We start from the raw sequence: 9985 nt of genomic DNA on the forward strand, positions 1-9985 counted from the left end.
CTCTGTACCCAATGGCCAGTGATGGGCACAAGAGAGGAAAACGGCCTCAGCCCAGCCCTGTTGCTTGCCCCCAGCCCAACCCTTCCTGTTGGCACAGGCACAGCCCTGACTCAAACTGGCCTCCCTCTCTTTGGAGCTGTGCTTTGGAGGAGCTGCAGGGCTGGCTGCAGGCAAGGGTGACCCCTGGTGGACAAGCGGCAGTACTGCCCTCCAGAAGAAAGCCAGTGCCCTGGGGGAGGCAAAGAGCAAACTGGACTCTCACTCCCTGCCTGCTTTCTAAAGACAACTTTTGTCCCTGCTCATCTAGACGGTGTATCCAGAGACCCCTTCTCTCTCTGCCCCGGGAGCAGAATGAATGCCTGATCGCAAAAGGAGACATCTGGAAGGCCTGAGGTACATACAGTTAGCACCACGTAAGGGTTACCCAGGGCATCGCTGCCTTCGGCGGGCTGCTCTTAGGCAAGTGCCACGAGCCCGGCAGGCAAGGCTTTTCGCTCCAGTTCTGGCCCAAGGCGCAGGGTCCTCTCCCCTCATTTGCTCAGCCAGCCCTGACCAAGAGCCAGAAGAGGTGGGTCTACTCACCAGAGCTAAGAGAACCTGTGCCCGGGAACCAGTGCCAACGCAGAGAGACAGGGCCCTTCCATCGCTAGCAGGCGCTCACCGTGACCACTCACACTGAACTCTTCATGCTGACCCCGGGGCCTTCGCTTTCTGACTTCCTCTGTTTTGGGGGAAGTGGTCAGGGATTTTTCCAGGGGGCGGGGGGGGGGGGGTTGGGCCCCTCTCTTCTGGTCTGCCAGGCATTCGCAGACCTCTGAGCGAGAGCCACTCGTCTCTCATGGCAGGACTGCACTATGAGGTCCAAGACACCTGAGTCTGCCTCAGCCCGGAACCAGCAAGGAGGCAGCCCTTTGGGAAAGGGGCCGGCTCAAGGCCCCAACCCTAGAACCACTTCTCTCAAGAAACCTCCCACGGTTCCCTGGGCCTGTTTCCTCATCTGTAAAATGAGGAAACGGGACCATGTGACCCTGGAGTCCCTTCCAGCACCGAACCGTCGTATGGTTCTTTTCAATCCAAAGTGGGAGATGGAAGCAACAAGACCCAAGTGTCCTGATACCCCAGCCCTGTACCTCCCCTTCTCTATTCCCTTCCCCACGTGCCCTTGAGAACAGGGAGAAAGAAGGATCTAGAACAGTGGTTCTCAACCTTCCTAATGCCGCGACCCTTTAATACAGTTCCTCATGTTGTGGTGACCCCCAATTTCATTGTTACAAATTGAACATAATTAAAGCATAGTGATTAATCACAAAAACAATATGTAATTACATATGTGTTTTTCCGATGGTCTTAGGCGACCCCTGTGAAAGGGTCATTCGACCCCCAAAGGGGTCGCGACCCACAGGTTGAGAACCGCTGATCTAGAAACACCAGGGAAAGCCACGTCTTGAAAGGCAGGGTCCCCCTTTCCCAAGGGTTCACATAGGCCTGGGTTCTAAGCCCCCAGAGAAGGAACGAGAGAGTCATTCCTTTTGAACCAGGTCTTAAGAGAAGTAGGGACAGGAGGCCCCTGGGGATTTACCTGCTCAGTTGATCCTGGGGCTCCCTGTCTGGCCCCCAACTATGTCTTTTGAAGGGGTCATAGCTGTGGTTATGGGCACGGAAAGCCCCCGATCTTCGGAGCGGTACAGCGTGGAAGCCATCTCTCTCCTTCTTTTTCCCCTGCTCCTCCTCCTCCTCTTCCTCCAGCTGCTCTCTGGATTCAACCACAGACAGGCAGCGGCGAGTGTGGCCTTGGGGCACCAGGTCTCCACCTGTGAGGGGCACCTCTGGGACGTCTCTGTTCATGGAAGGCACACGCAGGCCAGTCTGAGTCAAGAAGACGGAGAAGGGTGAGCAGAGTTCTAGAACTCTGGAACCCTGGAACTAGAAAGGCGTCACAGTCAGCCAGGCCTAGCGCGTTGGGCCACAGGATTGGAGAATGGCTGGCTGAGGATCACACCCGGAATTCACTGCAGAGCCAAGGCCGGGACTTGGGTTTTCTGACTCCCAGTATGGTGTTCTCTCCAGTTCGTAATGACATCCTCGCCACTCATTGCTATTCCATTTAGTGAGCACCTCTGTGGCAGGAAGCCAAGCCAAGCAAAGGGACATAGACATTGTTCCTGTCCTCAAGGAATTCACAGTCTAGTGAGTGACACGTGTGCACGTGTGTGTGTGTGTGTGTGTGCACAGACAAAGACACAAATGACTGGTCAGAGTATGCCAAATGCCACGAGAGAAGTTTTAACAAAAGGCTCTGTGCCATCCAAGGAATGCATGCATGTACCCAGTTGGAGGACTCAAAAAAAGGGACACAGCAGGAAGTGGGTAGCCTTTGAGATGGGCTTCGAGGGGTGGAGTGGTTAGGATTTGGCCAACTTGGAGAGAGAGGCGTTCAGGCAGGTAAAGCAGTAGGAAGGAAAAGTTCATGCGTGACGAAGTATTGTGATTTCTTCTAGGACTGGTCATTGGGGGAGTAAAACACCATGATGGCCCCTCCCACGGAGCAGAGAGAAGGGCTCCAACATCATGACCTACCTGCAGTTCCTTCTCTCTCCCAGGTGGGCATTGTTCTCACTGCCCAACACTTGTGGCTGCCACCAGGGCTGGCCTCCGTGTGTCTCAGAGGTAAGAACCCTCAGCTGCTCTTAAAGTTGCAAATGATAAGCCCATTCCAGGAAGAAGTACCAAATACCAGAGCACCAAGGCGGTGCAGGGGAGGGCAGGGCGGGAGGGCGCTCACATTGACTGCATTCCTCTGAGCACCTGGCTTCCAGGTCCAGGCTCTGGCACTTCTGCTAGGATGAGTCTCCAGGCTCCCCTTCTCCTGGAACCACCCCCAGCTGCTGAGGTGCTGGGAGGACCCGGGAGGACCAGGAAGCCGTGAGTCAGAAAACAGCCTCCTCCCCGGCTTTCCGTGAGGGTGTCAAGCCTCCTCCAAGTTATCTGGGTGCCCCACCCCACCCGGGAGAGTCCAGGTGGTTGGAAAATTGTTCCCTCAACAATTTTCACTTCAACCTGGTCACTGCCCCACCCTCCCCAGGAGTGCTGAGAATGTGCTTTTGCCTGCTACCCCGGGGAAGCAAGGCCACAAGTGCTCAGGCCTCTGCAGCGGCATTCTCAGGGCAAGTCTAAGGACAAAGAAGGAGAGGCCTAGGGAAGGCCTGTGCCCACCCAGGATCATAACATCGGGAAGCAACGTAGAGGGCACCCTTAGCAGCCACCGCGAGAGATCCTCTCTCTCCTTGTTTTGCTTTTGTTTTTATTGACTTTTAGAGAGATGGGAAGGGAGAGAGAGAGAGAGAGATAGAAACGTCATTGATTGGCTGCCTCCTGCACGGCCCCCACTGGGGATGGAGCCGGCAACCCAGGCATGTGCCCTGCCTGGGAATTGAACCGGCAACCTCTTGGTTCCTGGGTCGACACTCAATCACTGAGCCCCACCGGCCAGGCCTCTCTCCTTGTTATCAGACCTGGGCCTCCTGCCGTCTGAGGTGATGCTGCAAACAGGGTGGGCAGATCTGCAGGGAGCAGGACAGAGCCTGAGGGCCAGGGACCGGGCCCTGCCAACCAGTGGTTTCCAACGCTAAGGTTCGGGGGTAAAGAGGGTTCGCAGAAAGTATTGTGAGAAGCAGGCGTGGAGAGAAGGAAGCGCTCACTAGGAAGGGAGGAATGGGACTGGGAACAGGACAGAAATTGAGGGGCACTGAGTGGGCGCTGTGAGAACCCTGGTCTGGCATTCAGTGACCTCATGGAAGAGGAAACACTGCTTGGGGTACACCCCCTGTACCCAGCCTCTGTCTGCTCTCCCGGCCCCAGTTCTGCCCGCAAGGTGGGATTTGGCAAGATCAATGAAATGCAGTGAACTGAAGCCTTCTCCTCTCCCTCTTCCTGGAGATGCCACCTGCTAGAGATGGTACCCTGCCACCCTGGCTGATGGACGGACAGATCTGATCCTGAGAGCTCACCCTTCCTTTTCCACCGCAGAACAACTGGATTCTGGCCTCTCCGGAAGGATCTACCCTCTTCCCAGCATCCCTGTCATTTCAGCCATTGTCTGTGCCCTCTGGGAAAATAGAATCCATTGAGCTCCTTCTCCTTCATATCTTCACTCCATTTCTCAGAGTCTTTCCTGTTTCCTAAATTCCACCCGTCCGTGCTCTAATGCCAGTCATTTTATTCTGTCCTCGACCCCCGCCCAGAGATATTTCTCCTCCATTTTCTGAAACTCAAGCTGGGGTGCCCATGGCTGTGCTGGTTTCCCTCCTCTTCTATCGGCTCTCTCCCAGCCCCCCTAGGCTCCCACGCTTAGGAAATGATGCAAGGGAACAGCCAGGGCTGGGCCTCACACAATGGCTTTATTTAGCTCCCGGATGTGATCACATCATGTCACATTATTGCTTCTGCTGAGCAGAGAGATCAGAGATGCTGAAATAGGTCTGGGATCAGAAGCCGGAGATGGGGACAGGGGAGGAAAGCAAGCAGGGCTCTAAGAAGTCCTTTTACTTGTCTTCCTGCTCCTGGATTAGATGGTTTTCCCACCAGCACAGACCACCAGTGTCTCCTCCTCTGAGTGTGCAACCTCCACCGATTACACTAGTCATCAGTGACTCTGGGTGGTGAGATGGGAGCGTAGAATGTTTTAATAGAGAGAGACATGTGTTATTCCAAACTCGGAGACCATCATTTAATTACATTGTTATAGTGGAGTTGAAGTCCAGCAGATTCACTGGTTCTGATGCCTTCAAAAGCCACATGACCTTGGGAACTTGCTTAATGTTGTTGTTTGTAATTGATTTGAGAGAGAGAGAAAGGGAGAGGGAGATAGAAACATCGATAAGAGGGAAACATCAACATCAATTGGCTGCCTCCTGCATGCCCCCTGCTGTGGATCTAGCCCGCAACCCAGGGCATGTATCCTGACCAGGAATGGAACCTGTGACCTCTTGGTGCATGGGTTGATGCTCAACTATTGAGCCACACTGGCTGGGCAATGTTCTTGAGCTTCAGAATCTCTGTAAAATGGGAATGATCATACCTAAGTTGTAAGAACGTTGACGGACTTGACTGATAATGTATGTAATGTGACTAACATTGTGGTTGGGCCATATTTAGGTATTTAATAAATGCTACTATTATTGTTGTTGTTTTTATTATCTAAAGGCAGAGAGAGAATGTAGGGCACAGAGAAATGGAGAGATGGAGAGAGGAAGGCCCAACACAGAAGCAGAATAGGCATTATATGATGGCTACCCACCATCATCCCTTTAAAAAGAGAGAGAATAGCCCTGGCCAGTCTGGTGGCTCAGTGTGTTGAGCATTGTCTCACGCACCAAGAGGTCGCCAGTGCAATTCCTGGTCTGGGCACATGCCCAGGTTGCAGGCTGGATCCCTGGTGGGGAACATGCAGGAGGCAGCTGATCAAGGATGTTTCTCTTTCTCTCCCTTTCCCTTCCTCTCTCTCTAAAATCAACAAAAAGCATATTTTTTTAAAAAGAAAATAAATAACCCATGGGCCAACTAGTCACGATTGTGATGGGGACTAATTCTCATAAATAACTTCTGATGGAGCAGAGTGCACACAACCAGAGCAACAAGAGAGAGCCTTTCTGTCCTCGGAGCCCCTGGTGGACCCTGATGAACCCGTCCTCTTCAGAGAGAAGGGAGGGACAGAGTGACCCCTGATACTTTAAAGCAGGAGCTGGCAAATTGTAGCCTGTGGGCCAAATCTGTCCTGCTATCTTTGTGACACATTAAAATTATATGAAATTCAAATTTTGGTGTTCGTAACGTTTTTTTTTGGGAACACGGCCATGCTCATTCATTTATATATGGTCCGTGGCTGTCTTTGCATAACGACAGCGAAATTGGTAGTTGCAACAGAGACCATGTGGCCCACAAAGCCTAAAGCATCTATCATCTGGGTCTTTACAGGAAAAGTTGTGCAGACTCCTGATTTAGAGCAACGGGGTCTCAAAAATCTTAGGAAGGAGGAAAAAGAGATCAAAGGAAGACATCCAGGCTCACCGCACTCCATTCTGCAGCGAGCTGGGGACAAGAGGGACATGGAAGACCCCAACACATCCCTGTCCTAACTTGCCCCTGGAGCCTACAGGGGAAGAAAGTTAACGAATGAAGGCCTACATCATCTTCTTTCAGAGCAAATCCATCGCACTATGGGGCCCGGGTTCTTTTCTTTCTAGCTTTGAAAGAAATCTGGCAATATTGTTGTGCTCGTTCCCACCCCACCCCCACCCCAGCCAAAGGAAAGAAGAAACTGCTAAAGACATGAGATGGGGGCTCCAAAGAAGTTGAATTTGTCCTTTCTACTCTGTCTGTTATCTTAGAAATCTGAATGAGGCCACAGGGGCAGGAAGGGCTCTGCCTATGTTTGCTGCCAGCAAACACTGGGGATAGTAACTGCTGCTGGCCACTACCCTGCCCTTCTGAAGCCAGGGAGGCCTGGGGGGCTTCCTGGGTCTAGATTTAGGTCCTAAATTGCCTGAAGCCCCGGCCATAATGTGGCAGACCCAGATCCGGATAATAAAGGGAGGGAGGGAGGCAGAGGCCTGCTGGCTCTCCTCCAGGTCTCCCAGCCCTGGGGGGACAGGGTCATTGAAAACCCTTTGATGGTTCAAAATTTAACCTACCTGCTTCTTTTCCTGTAGAAAGTAAACCTTTAATCCAACAGTGTCTGCAAAGAGGGCTAAATCAGGGCCTCCCTTCACTTCAGATAAAGGAGGCCCCAGTCACCATAGTTCCTTCCCACCCTGCACCCCGGACACCCCGTCCTACGGCAGGTCATAGTACCCGAGCTTCTGATCGCTCCCCTCCCTATCCTGATTCCGTCACATCATTACTCTGTTTCTCAGTGTGAAACACGTGAGAGTTTGACATGTGTTGCAGACTGGTGTCCTGAACTCACTTTCCTTCTCTTACTTTCCTATCCACTGCCAAACATGAAAGGAAAGGCAAAGGGTATAGAGCAGCGGTTCTCAACCTGTGGGTCGCGACCCCTTTGGGGGTCAAACGACCCTTTCACAGGGGTCGCCCAAGACCATCGGAAAACACATATATAATTACGTATTGTTTTTGTGATTAATTACTATGCTTTAATTATGTTCAATTTGTAACAATGAAAATACATCCTGCCTATCAGATATTTACATTACGATTCATAACAGTAGCAAAATTACAGTTATGAAGTAGCAACGAAAATAATTTTATGGTTGGGGGTCACCACAACATGAGAAACTGTATTAAAGGGTCGCGGCATGAGGAAGGTTGAGAACCGCTGGTATTCAGGTGTCAGGCATGGAGAAGAGGACCCAGAAGGGTCTGTGGACCCAGACAATGGTGGGACATATGTACCATCTCGCAGTGGGACAGGGCTAAGTACAGGCTAAAGCCCACATCAGCTTCCAGGTTGACTTCTGCAAGGTACACACCTGCTTCAGGGCCCGCAGCGCAGAGCTATTGATTTTATTGTTACTACTTAATTCCTAAGTTCAAAGCTAGAGAGTCCGCAGCCCCAGGCCCCTGACCTACCCACAGCTCCTTTGACTAAGTCAGCAATCAGGCATCTTAAGCAACCACCCTAAATAACACCCACGTCTTTGATAAACCAGGCTCACAAATCAGTCAGGAATTTGCTGCTTTGGGCTTCCAAGTGTCACTTTTTTTTTTTTTTTAATTGGTTTGCAAACCAAACGTAGGTTAGCAAAATCCCCTGCATGGACCCAGGGGAGCCCATGACATGTGGGGGCTACAGAAGAGAGGGAGACCAACCAACCCTCTCCCATCTCCTCCTGCCAGTTCTTGGCATGTGTTATGGGTACTGTGCCAAATGGGTGGGGCAAGAGAGGGTCTGAGGTTCAGAGGGACACACCTGAGAAGACTTTGGCCACTGTGTCCCAGGGAATTAACCCATCAGATCCCAGGAGACAGCTAAAAGTAGGGGGCAAAGTAGGGAACCCCTAATCTGATAGATAATCTAGAATCAGGACGTCCCTGGCTCCAGGTATGAGTTGGTGGCCTTTCAAATTTCACAACCCCCAGGGGTAAAGGAACAATGTTAGGCACTAGGAAGGGGACCCTGAATGAATTCAGATATCAGAGTTTTAAAATCCATAGGATTGTGGAGATTAAGAATATGTATAAGGGTTTAGCATCACTTGTCACACACGTATTTGAGTGTTAACTGTTGGCCATAATTGTGATTCCCTCTTTGTGTACACACACACACACACACACACACACACACACACACACACACGGCCCCCTAATTAACAATGAGAGCCGAATGCAGGGGGGCTGGTAGAGAAGCCACACACTGTTCTCCCCCCCCCAGCTCTGCTTCTGGGGGAGTGCCCATGGATAGGGAAGGGACCCCGAGAAAGGGACAGAGGGAAACTCACCAGAGTCGGGAGATATCCTAAGGATGGGGACTTGTTCCTGCCCTCAGTTGGTGACTTCAAATAAGAAAAAGTCCCGCTTCAGGTCGGCCCGCTAAGAATCCAGTCCAGCGCCTCAATGGAAGTGCCCCTCACATGGTCCTTTTAAAGGGAGGGCTCATGACCCAGAGGTTTGCACAGAAGACAGGGGGGACTCGCTCCAGCCCAGACCAGCAGCCTCTTCTATTACTCCAGCACTTCCCTTCCCCGCCCTACTTCAAACACCCTGTGTGCAGGCCTTTAACCCCTTGTGTGCTGGTCCTGAGGGCTCCTGGGCCCCATCCTCAGCATTCCCTGGACAAAGGGCGGCCCCCGGGTTTCAGGCTCGTGTGGAAACAGGCAGAGGAAACCAAGCTGGGGTCATCCTGAGGGGAGAGTATGTGGGAACCTGACATCCAAGGAGCCTTTGCCCTCCCTCCCATGGGGACAGGGTGAAGCCAAGGAGAGAAAGAGAACAGCAGGGAAAGGCTCACAGCTGGAATCTGACTTCACAGCCAGGTCCTGTTGGGGTCAGGGAGGCCCTTTGTCCTCTCTCCAATTTGGCTTCAAAACTGCTTGTTGGTCCCTTTAAGAGGCAGGTTACCGCAGGGGGTAGAGGAGGAAAGATTGTACTTTCTGTGATGAAGGGAGGAGCCTTCACAGGGTCAGCTACATCTGAGGAGGGCCCTCCCTCCAGCCCACAGGAACATGGTGACTGGGCAGCTCAGCATCCACATTGTTGTGGATACCAGGCCAGGATATCTGACCGGCTCCCTTACCCTCTTCCCTGGTAACAGCTGGGGGGGCCTGGCTCACCCGCACGTCTTCCATGGGCCAGAGGACAGCATGGGCAGACACTGGACTTCCTGAGGTAACTGGATCCGCCTCCTGACAGCCCTGCTGGGGCTGCAAGACCTTAGCTGGCTCTGCCAACTCACTAGTTACGGGGCCTGGAGAAGTGATGTATTAGCCTGGTTTCCTCATCTGTAAAATGGAGGTGTTAACTGAGAAATGGGCAAATACTGGCACACCAGTGCCGGACCCTTGCTAGTTATTCAATAAATTCGCCAGCTGCCACTGTGTGGAATAAGCCACTTGACCCGGCCTGTGCCTTTCCTGACCCATTAAAGAAGAGGGTTGAATCAGGTGGTACACGGCCCATGCGTGCTGTAAAATCCTCGTTCTGGGTGAAAGGAAGAGGGCAGTTGCTGCCAGATGTGGAAACTGTATCGTTTCCTACCTGGCTGGGCCCAAAACCCCATGATGGGTGACAGGGGTAGCTTCTCCCGTCACAAGAACACAGGGGAGACACCTGCCTCATCTTACTGGCGTGGGGGCCTCGGGAATCCTCTAACTGAACAATCTCGCGTTTGTTCAGACCAGGACACAGGCTCCGGGAGGGGCGTGTTTTACCTGAGGTCAGCCAGCCAGCAAGTGGTGGATGCGGAGGGCGGATGCCCAGCATGCTGCCCGTCTGTGGTCAGTCCTGCTTCCACCACTCGGAGCCACTGCAT

The 9985-nt window shown here is 52.4% G+C and overlaps 1 protein-coding gene across 2 annotated transcripts in view; it reads right to left on the reverse strand.

Moving 5' to 3' along the window:
* ARHGEF2 (Rho/Rac guanine nucleotide exchange factor 2) overlaps nucleotides 1–9985 on the reverse strand; it is a 45809-nt gene extending 35824 nt beyond the window's left edge. Inside the window, exons 1-2 of one of the 2 annotated variants that reach the window (XM_070396994.1) lie at nucleotides 9885–9985; nucleotides 1580–1866 (exon numbers count right to left, since the gene is read on the reverse strand). In XM_070396994.1, the coding sequence (XP_070253095.1) occupies nucleotides 1580–1845 (266 nt within the window). In that variant the 5' untranslated portion in view covers nucleotides 1846–1866; nucleotides 9885–9985. Of the gene's footprint in view, nucleotides 1–1579; nucleotides 1867–8456; nucleotides 8638–9884 lie in introns of those variants that run through there. The other variant, XM_070396993.1, reaches the window with a different exon arrangement.

This window comes from Myotis yumanensis, unplaced genomic scaffold (assembly GCF_028538775.1).
Source record: "Myotis yumanensis isolate MYYU_CA2020_CCGP unplaced genomic scaffold, mMyoYum1.0.hap1 SCAF_17, whole genome shotgun sequence".
Lineage (NCBI taxonomy): Eukaryota > Metazoa > Chordata > Mammalia > Chiroptera > Vespertilionidae > Myotis > Myotis yumanensis.